This window comes from Phyllostomus hastatus, unplaced genomic scaffold, assembly GCF_019186645.2.
Source record: "Phyllostomus hastatus isolate PE091 unplaced genomic scaffold, TTU_PhHast_1.1 phas_contig_210, whole genome shotgun sequence".
Classification (NCBI taxonomy): domain Eukaryota; kingdom Metazoa; phylum Chordata; class Mammalia; order Chiroptera; family Phyllostomidae; genus Phyllostomus; species Phyllostomus hastatus.
Window position 1 is genome coordinate 21,641,905 of NW_025333737.1, and position 20,616 is coordinate 21,662,520.

Here is a 20,616-nt window from a genome sequence, read left to right on the forward strand (position 1 = left end):
CTAACTCACTCTTCGTTAGAACCCTATGAAGTAGGCTGCTTTTTGCTTGTTTGTTTTGCAGAGGAGGAACTTAGGTGAGAAATTAAGTCACTTGGCCTAGTCACATAACTAATAAAGATGGAATCAGGAATCATACCCAGGCATCCTGATTCCAAAGTGTTATCTCAGAAGGGGATGTGATATAGTGGGAAGAAGCCTGGGCTTCCAATCAGAAGGCCTGGTGGTCATCAGTCTACTGACCCTGAAAAAAGACAGTGGTTTGTGGCCTGGAATTGTGGGAATTACCTAGTCAGCTCTGGGCAACCAGCATGACCTATCTCTACTTTCTTGGTGAGTTGGTGGGGCCAACTCCTGACAGATTTAATCTTAAGTCTCAGAGTGACTGGATACCAGCCCCAGTAGTTTTACCCCCCATTTCCTCTCCAGTGTACCTACTTGAGGAGGGGGTGAGAGGGAAAAAATTGGAGGAGGAGAAAGGGGAGTGGGGGTGGGTGGGAATGACATCAAGCAGGAATGTGCCAGTCAGCGGGGGTAAATTTTCCACTTGGATCTGTGTGGAAACCTGATCTTGCCTCTATTTTTGGTCTCCTTCTCTAACAACCTTTTGCCAGATTGGAATTTTTCTGCACCTGTAACACATTTTTAATGTAATAAGTCTAGGAGAAACCAGGTATTATATCATGCTGGGGCCTGTGCTGTGTTTCTAGGAGGGAAGGTAGCCCAGACCCCAGTTTATCCCTATAGGGGATTAGTGTATTAGTCACCCTGTAAAAGCTCAATTTATTATGATTTTTTAAATGTTTCTTTTAGCACTTGCTTATAAAAGGTGAAGAGGGGAGCCACGAATGTGTCTGTGTTCCCTGCCCCCACCTTTTCCACACACATACACCCTCTATCAATTCTCATATGAACTCAAATTCCATAACATGAAATCCAGAGGCTTTGACCAATTAGCTTACCTTTGCTACATTGAAATTTGTCCTGGTTTAGGCCAGTGTAACTAATGGAAAGGTGAGATTACTATACTAGCCACCCCAAAGTGGGGAATGGATATAAGTACGCTAGGGGCTTAGCTATTTAGGGTGGTCGTAGGAGACCACTGGGCCAAAGCTTGGATATGGCTTGTTAGTGTGGGGTTGACCCCTGTTTGTCCCCCATTGCTCAGATTGGCTGTCTTGTGAATATATGCCATGGGTTGCACAGGGCTCAAGGTTGATGTTTTCTGCTGGCTTTGCCATCTAACTGGGCGGTTCTATAGAACTCATCCCTATCACTAGGTTTAAAAAAAGAAAAAAAGCAAGAGAAGGAACAGCCTGAAGCTCACATTCACACAAGAGCATGTGAGGCAGTGTGATGGCATGGAGAGAGCTGCACTCACATCCAGATGTGGGACTGTGCCCTGCACCTACCATCCAGGTTAAAAGTCTGGATCTCAGCTGCCTGAGTTTGATTTTTGGTGGTATTCTGTTCTCAGGCAAGGTTTTTACCTTTAATTTTATCTCTCATTTCCTTCTCACTGAAATCCTGAGAGTCCTGCTCTGTAATATGATGCAATGTAGCAGATGAGAGCCTGCTTCCAATCAGAAGATCTGAGTTCAGGTTTTGGCTCTGCTGTTTTCTAACCGTGTGCTCAGTGGCAAATCCAAGTTGGTGGGGCCTGAAGCTAATACAATTTTGGGTTCTTTCCTTAAGGTAAAGAATACACATTTGTGAATGTGAAATTGTTAGGCTTCTTGCCAGGGCCTTGGAAGGGGCTTGTGCAAGTGAAGAGCTCAATGATACTCAGCCTTCATTAGCTTCACTAAACCTGCCTCTGAATTTGGCACATGTCATGAATCTCTTTGGGCCTGTTATTTCTCTCCTAAAATGGATTTAATCATGTGTGTCCCTCTCAAGGGAGTATATTAAGGAACAAGCAAGAGTAAATATGTATTAAGTTTTTTGTCCAAAGTGATACTTACATGTACAAAGTAATACACACATACACATGCAAGTGCAAATATATACATAGATACTCGTATACAGTCTAGAAATGTATTCTTAGTGTAGCCCATTCAGGTATTGGTATTTTGATTATACTATCTATGGATCCCTACTCAAACATTTGTCTCAATGTTTTTCATTGGTTCATTGGTCAGAGGCATTTTTAAGGTGCCCATTAGTTGAATGCCAGATCAGGAGAGTGATGAATAAAAATAAGCTTCTGAATCTTTCCAATATGTGGAATACAAACAATGACATGCCTCAGGACCCTCTCCACTCCATCACTGCATATGTAAGTGGCTTTTGGTATATTTCAGTGGAGCCTCAATGAGTGTATTTGGAACTTTACATATATTAGGAAATTGAAAAGACTTCATACCTGGATGGTTATCAGTAAAATGTCTAAGGCTGTTGGCTCCTCGGGTGTTGACAGAGACTTCCTCTGGCTTTGCAGCTTTGAGATCTGCATCCATTTGCCATTAAAAAATGAGTAGAGCATCTCCACCTCTCTGATGGTGACTATGAGGATGTTTCCGTGCCGGTCTTTAATGGGTTCGTAGTAAACTCTTCCCAAGTTGTGTGTTCCAAGTAAATTCTAGAAACAGATAGACTTCTGGTAGCTTAGGTGACACACAAACAAAGCAATGTAACTGTAACAAATGACACTATATAATTATCTGATCCTTCTGAGAAGCTGTTCTTTTTTTTTCGCAGACTTAAATCTAGAATATGTGGCATCATAGAAATGTACTTAACAGAAGCTCAAAGAAAATGTCTTCACCATAAGCCTGCAAAGATTATAGCAAGAGGCACAAAATTATGTTTTTTAAGCAAATTCAATATCTGTAAATATCTCTTACCCACATAGACACACTAGCACATAAACCTCAAGTTACCAGCACTTGAAGAGAATCCCAGATGTTTTAAAGAAAAATGCCTGATATTTCAAGTATGCTACTTGCGGAGTTTTCAAGAGATCTGCAGCACACTGGTGTGAAGTGGGGTTGTTTGAAATGAAGACGTGAATTGACAATGTAGCACATTGTACAGGTCCCCAAACGACTGCACATTCCCTTCAAGATAGTTTAATTGGGAGATTGGCCTGGTTTGACTTATCTGCATGTCAGGGAGTTCTGTGTATTTAAGGCTTTGTTAAAATTGTTTGTGAGCTAGGTCAACTGAGGCAGACAATGCTTTTAGAAAGGCAGGTCTGGAAGGGAGCCACATTAAATATGGAGAGGCCCAGGTAGGTGTTATTAAAATAAACAGTTTCATAAATGGGAGGGTTTGAGGAGCACGTACAGGAATAGGATAGAATACTCTTTTACTTTGAATATCTATGGTTTTTAAAAATTATAAATCATCTTGGAACTTCTATATTTTTGTAAGCTTACAGAAATGCTGGTGAGATAAGCTGTTAGCAGGATAAGCTGTTAGTAGAATTTATAAAAGTAACAAGGATGATCTAAAACTAAATGAGCCAGTTATTCAGTATCCACATCTACAAAACACTGCAATGTTCCCTCACTGGTAGGAACTGTGTCTTAAATCTTTTTTTTTCTTTTTAAATTCATAAGGACAGGACACATAAGGAATACATTTTAGTAATACTTATTGACATATAAAAATTCATTTGGCAGGATTGCTATTTTTAATAATGGCCTAATCACTCAGATTATTCCTTTTCAATTACTGACTTCTAGATCACAGATGAATAATCGGGTAAGGCTTTTAATCCAGCTATCTGCAGTCCTACAGTTTTATATAAAGTAGTTTGCTACAAAGTAATACTGGCCAACAGAAGTGGTATGCAGCAGATAAACTGGCTATCAAATTTATTTTTTTTTAATTTATAGGATATGCCAATTTCTGTGGTGTAAATACTCCCACCATAAGCTGATTTCAAGCTACTGAGGGCTGGACAACAGGCTTTCAAAATTCCCGAATATTTAACGGCTGGCCTTCCTAAGCCAATACAAGTTGGCTCCAGTACACCACTGCTGTTAAGCCTTCAGTTATACTGGTGTTGAATTTCAGGGCTGGCTGCTGTTCATTAACTCTTAGACTTCTGAAAAATTATTCACTCTCTTGGGCCCTGTGTTTCATCCTCTAAAATCAAGGGTCCTTACAATTCAGATATTCCTTATTGTAACCCTTTCCTTACAGAGTTTTATGGGGGTGGGGGTGGGGTAAGTCAAGCAGTGCATGAGAAAATATTTTGTAAATTCTTAAGTTTGATATAAGTAGGGTCTGGTCTTTACCGCTCTAATTGGAATTCCACCCTGGCTTACATGTACTCATTTTCAAGGCTCAGCCCAGATTCCACCCTCTCTGGGAGGACTTTCCAAACTCTGTCAGGTAGAATTTACCATCTTCTCTTTTGTCCCCTATTGTTTCCTATACAAACTTATATCTTAGCATGATTGGGGCCTTCCTGCATACTGATAGACATGTCATGAGACCATGGTTGTTTCAGCTCTGTGTCTCAGGGTTCATGACACAGTGCCTGGCACATAGGAAGAGCTTAATAACCTTTTATTGACTGAACTAACATGTTATTGTTAGGATACTGGAAAATATGACTTATTTTGAACCAAAGGTGATAGGTAGAGATTTGAATGAGGTGGTCATTTTTTAAGGCCTTGTTATCAGTGGTTCACTGTTAGATTTTGATAGAACTAATGGGCTAAACAAGAACACAGAAGTCTTGCAGAAATTCTTTATTGACACTAGATTGGATTGGATAGCCAGCTCTGGGTAGCACCCACTTTAAAAGCAGAATATCCTTGTGAGAATAAATTGCAACTATGTTCCAAGGGAGCAAATTTGAGGTTCTTTAGGGACTAAAGGAAAAACAGACCATGTTAGTACCTGTCAGGCTATGCAGTTGTTAGGAGATGTGGGAACCCCGAGGATCCTACAAGATAAAGAGGAATAAAAACCGCACCATAGCTCAAAGAATGCATCTGCATTATAACAAGAATAAGTCACAGGACTGCCAATAAGCCCTAGATAGATGCACAATATTTGGAGACCTTTACTCAGTTTGGGGTGACATGGAAGTTGAAGGAAATCCAGAGTAGAGATAGGAAGGCCTGAAAAAGAAGAGTAAAAGTTTGGGGGAAATCTTCCTCCAGCTTGAAAAATGAAAAAGACATAGTATTCATAGATTCTTACCTGGCTTTTACTAACAGTCATTTTTGAAAAGCTGTGGAGGAGGAAAGTTTAATGTAACCCAGCCCACACCCTCAGATTATTATCGTACTTTGAGGATAGGTATTTGTACACCTCTTAATGTAAGAGTAATGTACACTTCTGCATCTTGGCGCCTCCGTCATTTTCCTAAAAGTAGGAAAAGCAACGTGGGGTCTTAGCCACTTACAGGATTTCTCATTTTATTTTTTTCAATACAAATAATGGGCAGATACCTGTCTCTCTTCTTGCCTAGGTAATATTAATCAAATTAAGGCCACTTCTAAATAAGCTCCAAGTGATGCAGAATAGAATTCTACTTTAAAAAAACTATAATGTGGATAATTTCTTATATTTAAAATTTTTGTCTGCTGTTGTAAATGAACACATAATAAGATAATGAAGTATTGGAAAGAATTTGGGCTTTGGAGTTATGCAGATTTGGATTTGTATCCAGACTCTAGCATCCTGTTTGTGTGACCTTGGGCAAGTTATTTAATCTTTCCAGGCCTCAGTTTTACCATCTGTTAAATTAATATCAACAACAGTACTTTTTCCCCAGGATGTGGTGAAAATTAAATGAAATATAGTTTATACAGTATCTGGCACCTATTCTATTAAATAAATGGTATTGTTTCATGATTATTACTTATCATTATGTATTAAGGACCTCACTATAGAGCAGAAACCAGAAAATAAGGTACAGGATGCACAGTGGTTGGTGTGCACTGTGATGAAGGTAAGTCAGGGTGCTGTGGAAACAGAGGCAGGTGAGAAAGATGGTGATGAAGGCCTTTGTGTGTCATGATAAAATGGGCCACCCTTAAAGAGTGTGAGTAAGGGAATGACAAGGTAAGATTCTTTTATTGGCCACTCCAGTAGAAGTGTGGAGAATGGATTGGAGGGTGTTAAGACTGGAAGCAGGAGGATGACTTTGGATGTAACTGGGGTCATCAGGCAGTAGTAGTGTTGCTGGAAAGGGGAGGAGGGTAAAATGTGATACAGCAGAAATAAATCAACAGGCTTTATGGCTGATGTCAATCAATCTGTTTAATAGGTGCTGGTCACCACGCAGGGCTGGAGAACTATCCAGGTGGTAACTAGTATGAGGTACATTTCTGTGACCCTTTTTCCTTTTGTCTGTGTAGAACACCCTCAAGTATGATCTTTGGGGCACAGGGGTTGGGTTGACTAATGCATTTATTTATCCAAGCACTACTTATTGAGGATCTGCCACATGCACACATGGATGATGTAGAAGTGACTGGGATAGATACATTTCTTGAGCTCAGGGCCTCACAGTCCAAGTGGGTCACTAACCAAATAAGGAGACAAATAATTAACTAATGGGTTTATGATCACCATTCTGAATGAAGAATACAAGGTACTATGAGAGGTACTATGAGAGTACTTCACTTATCAGGAGATCAGAGAAAGACTCTCTTGAGAAAGTATAAAAATTAAAGAGATCTGAAGAATATGTAGAAATTAGTAAGGCAAAGAAACAGAAGAAGAAGATTCTAAGCAGAGGAAACAGCATGTGAGATAGCAGAGGAGACTGAGAAAGACAGGCCAGGAAGTTGGAAAAATCTGGAAATTATGGAGTCATGGAAGCCAAGGGATGTGACAGTTTAAAAAAGGAGAGTGGGACCAAGTGTATCAAACATTGCCAAGATGTCAGTTGCGAAGAGGATTTAAAAGTGTCTATTGGATTTAGAGAAATTGAAGTCATTGGCACAGATGGATCCAGGTTTTGTAGGGGCCTGCGCCATATAATTTTAGGGCCTTCTTTAAGATGAAGAATACAAAATTACAAATACAAAAATTATGCGTAAATGTGAATATTTATTTAGACTCGAAAGGCAATCTCCCCAAATACTGGGGTATTAGGAATTTGTGGTCCCTTTGCCTGCTGAAATTTCTTCAGTCAGTTTACCAGAAATGCTTTCTGATTATAACCCAACTTCCCTTCCCCACCTAAAACACTCCATGACTCCCACACTCACAGGTGCTCATGCAAGCCAGGGACCCTGAAGCTCAAGCTTTATGAGCATCAGTCTGCCTCTAATTACTGGAGGCCTGAGAGGGCAGTTTGGTAGGCATGGAGGTGGACGGTCAGGGAAAAGGCTGGGAACTAAATGGGAAGTGAGAAAGGAAGTGGAGAAGGGGAACATAGGCAACACTTTTAAGAGGTTTGGGTCTAAGGAGGGGAAGAGAGAGAGTTTGGTAGCTGAAGTGGGGTTGAGGAAAGGCATTGCAAGGAGACACCTGAGTATGTTTAAATAAGATGGACAGGAAGAACTGGGATTCACAGCACATATGGAGAGAGAAGCTTCTGGTAGGAGGAGTGAGACTTTGTTGGAATAGGAGGGAAAACAGAGAAAGTATGGCCAATGCAAGGAGGCTCTTATATTTGGTGATGAAAAAAAATTAATTCCCATTTATTTTCTTAATGAATTATACAGTGAAGTCATCAGCTGATGTGGGAAAGGGGAAGAGATGTGGGAGAATGGAGACAGTTTTAAATAGTTGCCTTATATTTTGGGAAAGTGAATTTAGTAGAGAAATAGAATGTGATCACTAGGTAATCAGTGGAATGTCACTAGGTAACATTACACATGTGGGAATTGTAGTAATGAATTTAACATAAAACCAGTGAGCCACCCCCCCCCCGCCCCCCGCCACCCAGCCCCACTTTTTTGTGATTTTTCTATAGCAGTGTGCACCTACTCTGGTGTAGACACATTGGATTTATCCAGACTTGGGATTTTTCCAAATAAATAATATGGAAGGAGACAGTGGCCAGAGACTTAGAATATTATGATGAGCCAAGGAATCTAAGCTAGACAAGGAGGGAAATGACCTCAGAAGGCAGCTGATATATTATGAAACATGGTGGGGCCACAGAAATCCAAGAGCTTTTGCCGTGGGAGTGATTGAGTAGGGAACACTGACCATCATGACTTCTTTTCTCTAGCCCACAGGTGGCAAACACAAGTCCCGCGGGCTGAATCCAGCCCTCCACCTTGTTTTCTCTGGCCCGGCACCTTTTTTCTGCCTGGCAGAAGCACCAACCTCTCACTTAACTGTTAAGGAGTAGTTACATTTATACAGTCCTAAAATTACATTCAGCCCTTTGAAGGCAACCAGGCCTCTGGTGAAAATGAGTTTGACACCCCTGCTGTAGCCCCTCAGCATCTAACTGTACTGGCTGTGACAGTCTGATTCTTCTTGATTTACTGATAGCAGATGGAAGTGTTTTAGGAAGCTTCCAATAAACATACAATCAAGAGCCCCGTTTGGAATCCTAAGTTTGTTCAGTCTGTGATCCAAGCATGTCTGGGCTGTATCGTAGGGTAATGAGAGAGTCTAATAAGGGATTTGAGCCTCCTGGGAAAGAACTTTATCCTAATGAAGGAGCAGTTTGATGTACAGTGGGTTGGTCTAATTCAAGCTGATCAGTGATGAAAGGAAGAGGTGCTTTGCATTCAACACAGTCATCATGGCCTAGCTCCAAGAACTTTTTCTTGAGTTGAAGGAGAAGATTCTGCAATCAAGTGTGAGTTGAAATGGAGAGCACTGCTTACTAAAATATCTGGGGCCAGTGAGGACACAAGGCAGTAAAACACTTATGTAATGGAGCACAGCACAGAAGAGAGTTATCTTTCAGAATTACTTATAGTAGCAACACAATCATTATTATTGCAGGAAATCAAATTATTGCATGGGTCAAGAAATGAAGTTCCTGTAATTGCAGGTAGGGTGGAGTCATACAAATATTTTTTTTTGTTATTATGACCCTATTTTTATGCCTTGACTGGGATAGCCTGGCCAAACGCAGCTTACATAGATTCCTGTTATGCATGTTTCTGGGGTTGATGTAACTGATAGCTTGGTAGGTAGAATACCCATTACTGTTAAAGGCTCAGAGATCTCTTAAAGACCCCAGTTCCACATAGCAGATGTTATTCTGTGTTAAGAACCATATATTCAGGGTGTAGCAGAAAACAATGAGAGGAAAACCCAGAAGAGCTTGGTTGGAATTCAGTGTCATTTCTAGGAATGACTCTGTAACTTACAAAAATTATTGTAAGGATTAGGCACTTGATCTAATTTGGTTAATAGTACAGAAAGTTGAATAAATTCATGATTATAAGTAGGCTTTTAAGAGATTTTATTTGTTTTGTTTTAAGTAAGCAAAATTATATGCAAATGCCCACATTTTTATCCAAAGCATCAAGCCAAAAAACATCTCAAAATATCTGTTTGGTCTCTCCCTTCATCTCCATACACTCTTAAACGCACAGGACGCCAGAGCAGCAAGGGTTCTTAAGTGATCTAGTCAAACTCCTCTTATTTTGCATGTGATAAAACTGAGGCCCAGCAAGGAGAAACGAGTTGACTTATTATTATCAAATCTAGAACTCAAGTCTTCTTACTCCTTGTTTGGATGTCACTCTTAGACTTCTCAAGGGAGATCCCTGTGTCTCTTCTGGGAGACTGCTGGAGGCACAGATTCCCTGCATAAGCAAATGTGCAACAGCTCACACTGTCCGAGAATCCTTCATTGGCCTCATTGGGCTCTGAAAGAGACAGGAGCCCACCCTTTCCTTTCCACATGGGATTGGAACTGAACTGACCGAGTTTGCCTCGAATTTCTGTGGAGGTCTGGGCTGAAACCTGGCCCCTCACCTGTAGCTGGGCTGTTGCTGCAAGCATCTTCTGTCGAGTTTGCAGGACTGTGGATGAGGACATGGAGATAGGTACGCTTTGCCTTAACCACCTTATATCTTCCCACATACAAGACAGCTGCAAAAGAAGTCACACGGTCATATCATTATCCAAGCCAGTACATGATTTAGGTTGTGGCATCAAAGCACAGCAGGGAGAAGGAAACCTGACCCTTGATGTTTGTTCTCTAGTCCATTTTCAGATACACGCGAAACAACTTTTTGATCTCTGTCCAGTTGGAAAAAGATCTGAATGTTAATGAAACAGTCTGATCCACATTTTAGTCTTTGCCAAATGATCCCATAACTCAGAATAGTGGAGACGCAATCTGACAGGATGCAAGCTTCTTTGCTTTGAAAATGTAGTGTAGACAGTCTTTTGGCATTTTGTGTGACATAGGGCATATCAGAACTGAAAGAGACCTTTGAGATAATTTACTCCCACCCCAATACTTTGATCACTGGAGACCCCTCAACTAAGGTTTCAGAGATTTATGTGCAGTAACATTGGTGCAAAGTGGAAGAAAATAAAACCAGAACTTGGTATACCTTTGTGAACCACAGAAAATCTTGTGTGATGGAACTGGCGTGAGAGTCATCTATTTCAACGATCGGTATTTGATCTTCATTGGTGACTAACATATTGTCTTTGTAATAAAATATAACAGCTATGTAGAGTCCCCTAAAAAGAAAAAGCAAATAAAAATTGTCCTCCACCGTCTTCCTCTACCAAACCAGAATCATGGAAAAATATTTTTGGACATGAAATAGATAATTTAAAATATATGTGTGAGGGTATTCTTGCTAAGTATCACAAGTTCACTGACTAGAACTCAGAGAAAGTACTATGTGGTCCAAATTCTCAAGAGAAAAGTGAACTTTACATTCTTTTTGAAAATGTGATATATGTTTATTTATTTAAAAATCAAAATATAGTTAACATGCAATATTATGAGTTTCAGGTGTATATATTACACTTGATATATACTTGCATACAATTGTTATTCAACATTTATATAACCTGTGAAGTGATCACCATGATAAAAAAGAAATCTTGCCATTTTCAACAACATGGATGGACCTAGAGGGTGTTATGTTAAGTGAAATAAATTAGGCAGAGAAGGACAAATACCGAATGATTTCACCTATATGTGGAATCCAATAAGAAAAACAAACAAACAAAAAAATCAGCAACAGACTCATAGAAACAGAGATCAAATTGATGTTGCTAGAGGGGCTGGAGAGTGGAGGGTGGGTGACAAAGTGAAGGGAAAGAAAGAGTACAAAATTCATGTTCATTTAATAACAAAAAGAAATTCTACCAAGTTTCCCCTCACAACCAAAAAGTAGCTGATTCCTGAGAAGCTAAGACTTCCTGGGAACACTCTCAGACCCACCGTTTCAAGGTCTTCACAAACTTGTTTGAGGAGTGAAATAGGTGTTTCAGGCTCCTTGAGACTGACTGCTTGCGGCCCGTGGTTTGTAATTTTGAACTTTCTGGAACACAGAAAGAATACAGTGTAAATTCCATTGGCAAAAAGCACTCTCACCTTCCTGCCTGCTACTTCCCTGTCCCCTCAGTGTCACTGTCCTCAGTTTCTTACAGAGATTCAGCTCATTCATTCCTATAAGAAACTTTTGTATCTTGAGATGCCAGCAGTTAACTCAATAAAGAGGTCCTCAAAAATGTTGGCAGTGAGTAACATAACTGTAGAGGAAACCACTTAGGTGTTTTGTTTATCCTTTCTATATCAGTGGTTTATTATACAGTGGGATATTCCATTACATTTTTACTATAAAATTAATAGAGGTACATTACAGAAAATCTGGAGAATAGAAAAAAATGAACAAAATCCTACCCATATCATCCCACCACTGTACTACAACCACTGCAGGCATTCTGGGAAAGTTTTTTCCAGTGTATGTGTTGTCTCACAAAAACAGTTGTAGGCATAGGCATGGTTACTATCCTTATTATTCAGGGGGAAAAATAGAGACAGGAATGTTAAGTGGACCATCCAAGATAAAAAAAAGTCAGTACCTAGAAAAACGGAGACATTCATTCACTGAATAAGTATTTATTGGGCTACTACTATGTGCAAGGTTTTGTGGCTATAGTGGTGAGCAAATTATCCTTTGCATGTGTTCAGTTCTACTATTCACAACCCGGAGCTTTCCCTGATAAAAGTAGTAGACTTCCTGTAACAGTCTTTGTAAACAGTACTCTGCGGAGCTGAAAGAGATGATTACTGATTCCAGTTCTGAGGTTGTTGAGTCTCATGACAGATTTGACATTGGAGATGACAACATGGTCCATATTGGTGCTATTAGGCATGGAATCCTGAGCAATGGCCCATGGCTAAGGCCCAGTGTGGTTCTGCCTGTGATCCTATAGGAGCAGTTGAGAATGAGCTGACACAAGTAGTCATACCAACTTCAGACTTGTGCTGACAGTTATTCCTGGCAGACAAAGCAAAAGCCTCTTTTTTCTGACTTGAACATGAATTTGGCTGGTCATATCCTGCTTGAAAATGATGCTGCTTGGACTTATGGCTAAAGGCAGCATACTGAACATATTTATTACATACCACTCTCTCTGAAAACCTCACTAAAAGCAGAGCAAAAAGATTTAAAAAACCTATAAAGACAAAGACATAAATCTGTAAAGACAAAGAGATGGGACAGGAGACAAAAGCAAGTGAATTTTGGTAGCTGGAAAGCAGATGGACAGATGGATTTGGCAGACTTGAGGAAGCTGAGAAGTAACCTGACTCACCCTATGGGCACCATATACTGCTGGAAGAGGGGAATGAATGTGCAGCCGAAGTTAGGGGGTTATGTTTATGTCTGTTTAAGAAGGAATTAGACTTCTAGATATCTGTTGCTACCTTGCATATGTGGACAAATACCCCTCCCCCACTCTAGAAGAAAGCTAGAGGCATATTCTGTTCTCTGAAAAGAATCAAAAGAGGTCTTTAGAGTGAGAGACACAGGGTACAGTAAAAAGTTGGGGTGGGGGGGGAGGTATTATATACTCAAAACAGGTGGATTAAATGAAAGTTTCCCTACAGAATATTTCCCCACTGGGCTCTGGGGACACTGGAACTCAAACTTACGTCCTCTAGGCAGGACACTGGAAGAAACTCTTTTGGAGCCTCTGACTGGCCTAAGAGAAGGCACCTAAAGATCCTGACAGTGGCTTCATTGCTGTACTAAACACAAGGCCATGCCAGATCTCCTTACAGCGAAGCCTATGAAGAGCCCTCTCCATGGGCTCAGAGCTTCCCAGTAACTATTGCACTCCCTTCTCTTAACTCTGAGCAACTGTCGAAGGATCATCAGGTAGTTGCAAAACAGCACGTAACAAGAAAGACAGAGGTCAAAAACAGAGAAACAAAAGAGCAATTTAGCTGAGAGATCATGCTGGAGAAAGAAAATATAATAGCCTGAGAGATAAGAAAAGATACAACATCATTGTAAAAATGATAGGAATTGGTAAGAAAAACTTAGAGGAAATGTGTTCAGAGAATAAAACAGAATTAGAAGTTAAAATATGTTATCAAAGTCTGAAAGACACAATAGAAATCCCAGGAAATAAAGTTGGGGAAGTCTCCAAGAAAGCACAGCAAAAGCACATGGGGATGGAAAGCAGGAGGTTGGGTGGGGGAGGGAATAAAACAGCTAGTCTGTGAGGTTCAACATCTGAATAAGAGTTTTTCAGGAGAGAATGGAGAAAAAGGAGGGAAAGAAATAATTAAAGAAATGATTTAAGAAAATACCTCATAATTGGAAGTGCCTTCCATATCGAAAGGGCTTGCCAAAGGTATAGCACAACAGACCACAATAGAGCCGCCAAAGGCACATAACAGTGAAATTTTAGGAAACTGAGGTTAAAAAGAAAATTTAAACCTTTGAGGGTAGAAAGTAATAGGTTTTATATAAAATTTCTGGAATCAGACTTCCCAGTACTGAAAGCTAAAAGACAATGAAGCAACGTTGCCTTTGAAGTCTGAAAGAAAATTATTTCAATGGATAGTTCAATACTTACCCAAACCCTTAAATAAATGTTAAGTGGAATAAAGTTTTAGACATTCAGTGTATTCCAAAGTTAGCTCCCAGGTATCATATTAGGAAGCTACTGGAGGAAAGGTTGCACCAAATGAGTGACTAACCCAAGAAAAAGGAAGGCGTGATAAAAAAGAAGAAATCTAATATTGGAGAGTGGCAAGAAGAGTCCTCAATGTGGTGGTGAAAGGAGATCTTAGGGAGACAGCTGTGCACCAGACACAGGCAACCAGGAGCCAGTCTAGAGCGGAGGTCGGAGGACTCCAGGAGCGGGTTCTTAAAGAAGATGCAGTTGAAACAATTCTAATGTCATCTGATTGTGTTGAGAGAAAATTGGTACAGCTGGAGAATAGCTTGCATATTCATTAGTTATAACCGCATAGAAAAATAAGAAAACAATAAAAGGTGATTATTCACTATAGGGAAGACAAAAAGTTGTCCAGGAAAGAAAAAAAATCGACTTTTCATGATCATTATAATGAAAGCAACAAATAATTGATTTTGCTAAAATTATAACTGTACTAGGAGGATAAGGGAATAGGAATTATATGTACATATAAGAGGGTAGGGGGGTAAAAAAGGGAGAAATCATCATCTTCCTTAGTGAGATAATGCCTATGATTGAAAAACATCCAGAATTTGCAATAAAAACGTTATATAGAGATATAGAGAAAATATCAAAAGAATTGAGCCTTTGGGGAATAGAAAATAGAGCATGGGAGAAATTACTTTTTTAAAATAACAAAGCTTGGCCTGGCTGGTGTAGCTCAGTGGATTGAATGTGGGTCTGTGAGCCAAAGGGTCACCGGTTGGATTCCCGGTCTAGCACACATGCCTGGGTTGTGGGCCAGGTCCCCAGTAGGGAGTGTGTGAGAGGCAACCACACATGATGTTTCTCTCCCTCTCTTTCTCCTTCCCTTCCCCTCTCTCTAAAAATAAATAAAATTTTAAGAAAGAAAAAACGCAGATTCTAAATGGTAAGCTGCGGATGAGCCAATTTAAAAAAAATAAGGCTTTTTTAAGTGCTTTACTTACTTTAAGCCATTTAACCCTTAAACAGTGGCTGACAGGTACATTTTATAAATAAGCGAAGTGAGGGATAGAGAGGACAGAAGGCTTGCTTAAGGTCACACAGCTAGTAAATATCCAGCCTGGATTTGAACTCAGGTAGTCTAGCTTCAGAATAATCACATATAATGTAAGTAAAAATGAAGATTGAACTAAACAAATTGGACATAAAAAAAAGAGAAAAATGAGAAATGCTACTACCAGTTGGGAATGGGGTCCATGCATATGTTAAATATTCCGGGTGTCCTTTGTTTTGGGTACATGGTAGAATTGTACTTCTTATAGCCTTTGTGGTTGGATGGGGCCATGTGACCATTTTTGGCAATGACTTTTGAGTGTAAGTAGTACACATAAAGTCTTCCCCATATATTAGCCCTGGAAGAGTTTCTTTTCCCTTTCCTGTGGACACTGGCAGATGTTTCTAGAAAGAGGATGATGGCAGCACAGAGGGCAGCTCTCAGCTGAGCAATGGTAGACATACAGCATGTATGAGAAATACATATTTTGGGGGTCATTTCATTATTGCAGCATGATATAGCCCATTTTGACTGATAAAAGACCTAAACTCACATTTCTGTTAAGGACTGTGGCTTCTGTTCTGTCTGTGCTTGGTTATGGGCTCTCGATCATTTATTAGTTTTCTGGACTCTAAATACAGTAGGTCTTTAGCTTTTAAGTGCTTGGAGCAGGGGAGTTTATTTTATTCATACTGGTATGTCTAACTCCTGACACATAGTAGACAGGTTTTAATGAATGTTTGCCAGTTGAAAAATTGGATGATAATTTAAATTCACTCCTGTAGGGTACTGCTGTGGTGAACACAATTAGTTTCTTTGTGGTTCATTTTGTATGTCAGGGCATAAACCCTACGGATAAAAAAGACTGCTCAACGTCTCTATTGATTTTCCATCCCAGCACTGAGCATGCAGATTAGCTGTGGCTAGTTCTTTAGCCAAAATACAGAAATTAATGTGGTTTTGGTACCTCTCATGTAGGGGTTGATAGGAAAAGGGATGTTATATTACTACTTCTGCCTTTGGAATGTGCTGTGTATTTATTGAGTACTCCAGCCTCATTATAATGGAGTCAGTGATTACACTTTGATTCTAGGACATGTCAGTAAAGTGCCAATGCCAGAGAACACCTCTTTACCTGGAAGAATATGAAAGAAAATCAAATTAGAGTTTGCAAAGTGCTTATACTGTGCCAATTGGGCTTAATCCATTATCTAATTTAATTCTCATAATGAACCCTGATAGATATTATTATGTTGTTGTTTTTTTTTCTGATAGGGATGCTATGGCTCAGAGAGGGTAAAGACTTTTCTCCAGGACACACAGCTAGTAAGTGGTAGAACTGGGATTTAAAATAATTATTTTTATAATTATAAAATTTGTAAAGGTTTATTCCTTCAATAAACCACATAGTATCTCAATGTAATTGAGTATTTTAAATAACAGTTGTCTAGTATTCGGTGTGCAATACCTAATTATCCTTTATTTATCATTTGAGAAGTAGAGAGATTTTGTTAAATTATTTTAGAGTTATTTGTTTTTTGGTGTGAGTTCACTTCTTTTATCCTGGCATATTATTGGTCAGCATCTCCCAGAGTTTGTGCCTTGGAACACTAATTGTCTGAAAAAAGGATTTACAATGGCCAAATAAGTTTGGAAACTGCTTGTTTAACCAAATTCAAAATGTCTCTTTATTAAAATCTTCAGTACTTTAATGTCTATTTTATATTTCCAAAGGAGGAATGTATAATGCAACATTTTCTAAACTTACTTGAGCAGAGACCTTTTTCAACTGTGTATCCTATAGGACCACTGTTCTTTGGAACACACTTTGTACACTGTTTAACTGTCCAGAGCATATGTCTTTTTTAAAAAAGATTTTATTTATTTCTAGAGAGAGGAGAAGGGAGGGAGAAAGAGAGGGAGAGAAATACCAATGTGTGGTTGCCTCTCATGTGTCCCCAACTGGCAAACTGGCCTGCAACCCAAGCATGTGCCGTGACTGGGAATCAAACTGGTGACCCTTTGGTTTGCAGGCCGGCACTCAATCCACTGAGCCATACTGGCCAGGCCAGAGCATATTTCAATATAAAAAATAGTCCTCCTTTTTGAGAAGTGCTGCCTTATGTCTTAATCAATCTTTCCTGATAGTGTGTGTATATTTACATAGAAGCATGCATAGATAAAAGTTGATGGAAACCATAGAAATAATTGTGCTGTGTAGACAGTCATCTCTTGATCATTAGATAGTAATTTAATAGCAACAGGAAGGGCATTTAAGTCCTTAGATAATATAAAAACTATTCCCTTACTCTTGAGTAGTTTTAGCTTTCCCCCTCTGATAAAGACCAAATAAAATGTGGGTTTTGAATCTCAAAGAAATGATCTGTCCAATTGCTTTATTACTCTTGCCTGCCATACAGGAACCAATGGGCAGGGGGATGATGAAGAGGAAGGACAGGAGAAAGCCAGTGAAGTAAGAAATCTATGCTTGAAACTAGGATGCTAGCTGAGTTTTGAGTATATGTTAAAATTATCATATTTAGTATTAGCAAAAAGTTGTTTCCAATTGCTATATAACTATGACAATAAAGTCCTTTGAAAATTTTGACTATAGCTAGAAATGAAGACATACTGTTCTTCTAAAGAATGCCTGGTCTGGTTCATGGACCCTGGGCAACTGGGAGTGGAGTGCACCATGTGTAGTGTGGAATGTTGAAGGCCCTGGTCTGGGCAAGGTTTTCCTAGAGATCTGGGAAAGAAATCCCCCTTGGGTTTCCTTCTCAAGCTTCTTCCATGCATATTTACCTCTCCTAATGAACCATTCGTTAGAAGAATATTTTTTTTTGCAAACACTTGTCCTCATTTCTAGCTATAGCCAACATTTCTGGAGGGCTTTGTTGTCATAGTTTTATAATAATCAGGAACAACTTTTTGCTAATGCTGAGTATGATAGATAGATTTACACCAAGTCAAAACACAGCTAGCATCTCTTTAAGTTTCAACCATAGATTTCTTAACCTCACTGGTCCAGCAGTGCCCTGTATCTAGAGAGTGCAGTGTGGTTGGCAATCTGATGGGTGAAGGAGCATGGAAAATGAAAACTTTATGGAGGCTTTAATTCTCCAAATAAAACTAAGTGCCTGTTCCACGAATCATTACACAGATCAGAAACCTGACCTGTCCCATTCGAACAGCCCAAGTAGAAGAAGAGAAGCTTTCAAAAGCTCAGATTTTCTGGGTGTAGTTGGCTAGGCCTGTAGAAAGTATGCACCACTTTCTCTTAAGCAGTAATACAGGGGGAGATTAAAATTCAGGGTGAGATTAAAGCCCAGGGCCTAGTCCTGATGTAAGGATGGGAGATAAAAATGAGTTATGGCAAGAGGACTGGACTTGGAGACAGAAAACCTAGGTTGGTATCTTGATTCTGTCTCTTCCTAGCATTGCCACCTTGGTCAAGCCACTCAGCCTCAATGATAACTGCCAAAATGAGGGTGGAGAGAGGTATTGGATGTGAAATTGCATGTAAACTTTATCGTAAGTACACACAAAGGTTTACTATTATTGTCACTGTTGTAAATGGTTGAGCTTCCCCAGGGATCCCCACAAAATTTTCCTCGGAGGTAAAACATTTTAGGGTGAATATCCCAAAGACCCAGCACATTGAGGAGTTTTGTGAAGGGACGGTTCAAGGGGAAAGGGACTAATAGCAGCTGCTGTTTCTTGTGTGCTTCTATTCAAACTGTTCCTGTATAGAGAGAGCGAGAAAGAAAGGGAGAAAGGAGAGAAAGTCTCTTCTGAAGGGTTAAAGCAAGATAGTGCTGTAAAGTGATTCCAGATGTACAAATATTAATATCTCTCTCTGCCTGATGAATGAGAAGGTATGACCCAGTTAGGAAACTGCTAAAATTACCGGCGCCACCGAGACCTCAGTCGATGGCCCAGTGCAGATTTTTATCCTTACCCCGGCAACTATAGTGCTGATGAAGGGCTCGGACCTGCTGCAGCAGACCTTCCAAAACTTCACTCTGTCCCTTGTGTCTGGGCTCTCTGTCGTCATAGTCTTTCCAGTCTATTGAACAAAAGAAACAAACAGAGTGAAATTTTAAAGCAGGGGAGGCCTCTCCCCTGCCCTGCCTCAGGAGCCGAGTTTTGCCCTTACTACCCACAGACTCTGTGGATAAGCACCCAGCTCTCTCCCAGCTAGCAAGCAGTGCCAAGGGTTTGGAAGCTGCCATTGTTCAGGGCCCTGTGCAAAACAGTAATTGTGGTTGGTTTCTTGTCTTGGGCAGTTTTAGGGCAAGAGAAAATGGTAGTGGAAAGCCAAAAGAAAATGGGGAATTTGGGAGTCCAACTTCCCCTCCCCCAGCTCCTTATTCTCCTTGTCAGCACCCAGTGTCCTAATCAGTCCCCTGCCACCTCTCCACTCAGCACCCCAAGTCTCAGCTGGATTTCCACAGTAGGAAAGAAAGGGGTGGGAATGTGCAGACTAGATGAAATCCACAGTCCCAATGCTTTTATTGTAGGTTTCACACTTTTGGCCAAATTGACATTTCTTTCCAAGGAAAGAGCCCATGTCAGATGCCAAGAAATGGAAATCTACATTCTGCTCTAATGAATGTCTGCTTGGTTAGCTGGCACGGCAGCTCCTGCACACGCTCCGAGCCACCAACCACCCTGTCTGCTCAGTCTCTAAATATACAGTATTAGCTTACATGGCAAATTTAAATTGCAATACCCACTGAGATTTTTCTCCCCTTCTATTTTCATTCCACTTGGCAATAATGATATCAAGAGTAATAACCCGTATGGGACTAATGTCAAGACTGTAATTGTGCTGTCTCCAACTTTGGATTTTTTTTTTTAGCAGGTCAGTCAGTCATTTCAGAGTCCATCCTTTCTTTCTTCTATTTTATTCCTCCCAGTTTTACATTCTGAACCTTTCAAAAGCAACAACTGAAGGCACTTCTTGGTTAAAATGCCTTTTCTAAAAATGCTAGACATTTTTTTCCCTACAAAAGTCCATTTGTTCATGAGTGTATCAGAGGCTTAATTCTAGTTGAATGATTTTCAAATTCCTGCCTCCCAGATTTATTTTAAAATAATGGAATCTTCCTTATTTAGATGGCATGACAGTTAAAGTTAGGCAAAAGTCGCCTACACTGGTCCATCCAAGGGCAAGGGGTACAACACAGTTAGAAAGAACACACCCAGGTCCTGGAGACAGATAAACTTGGGTGTGAATTCTCGCTTTTCCCATTCCTAACTTAGTGACTATAAGTAAGGCAAGTTACATGGCAGGGTCTCTACCCTGTAATATGAGAAAGGAGCATAGTGTCTACCTTGCAGTATTTTTGTGAGGATTAAATGAGAGGACTACTAGGTATCCAACACAGTGTTACATGGAAGGCATTGTGTAAGTAATAACTTAAAAAGACGGGTGTTCATTGGTGGGAAGTTAACTGCCTGAGTAGCGAGTATGGAAACATCATTTCTTGTCCTGTCAGTGATTCCCTATGAAGAAGGAGGCCTCAGAGATTTTCTTATCCTTCCTCCTTCACTCC

The 20,616-nt window shown here is 40.0% G+C and overlaps 1 protein-coding gene across 1 annotated transcript in view; it reads right to left on the reverse strand.

Annotated features, from left to right (window-relative positions):
• The window catches only part of ANKFN1 (ankyrin repeat and fibronectin type III domain containing 1), a 146,841-nt gene that overhangs the window by 42,255 nt on the left and 83,970 nt on the right, over window positions 1-20,616 (reverse strand). Inside the window, exons 9-13 of the mRNA XM_045837324.1 lie at window positions 19,017-19,124; window positions 11,303-11,402; window positions 10,455-10,587; window positions 9,868-9,984; window positions 2,363-2,578 (exon numbers count right to left, since the gene is read on the reverse strand). Coding sequence (XP_045693280.1) covers window positions 2,363-2,578; window positions 9,868-9,984; window positions 10,455-10,587; window positions 11,303-11,402; window positions 19,017-19,124 — 674 coding nt within the window. The remainder of the gene's footprint in view (window positions 1-2,362; window positions 2,579-9,867; window positions 9,985-10,454; window positions 10,588-11,302; window positions 11,403-19,016; window positions 19,125-20,616) is intronic.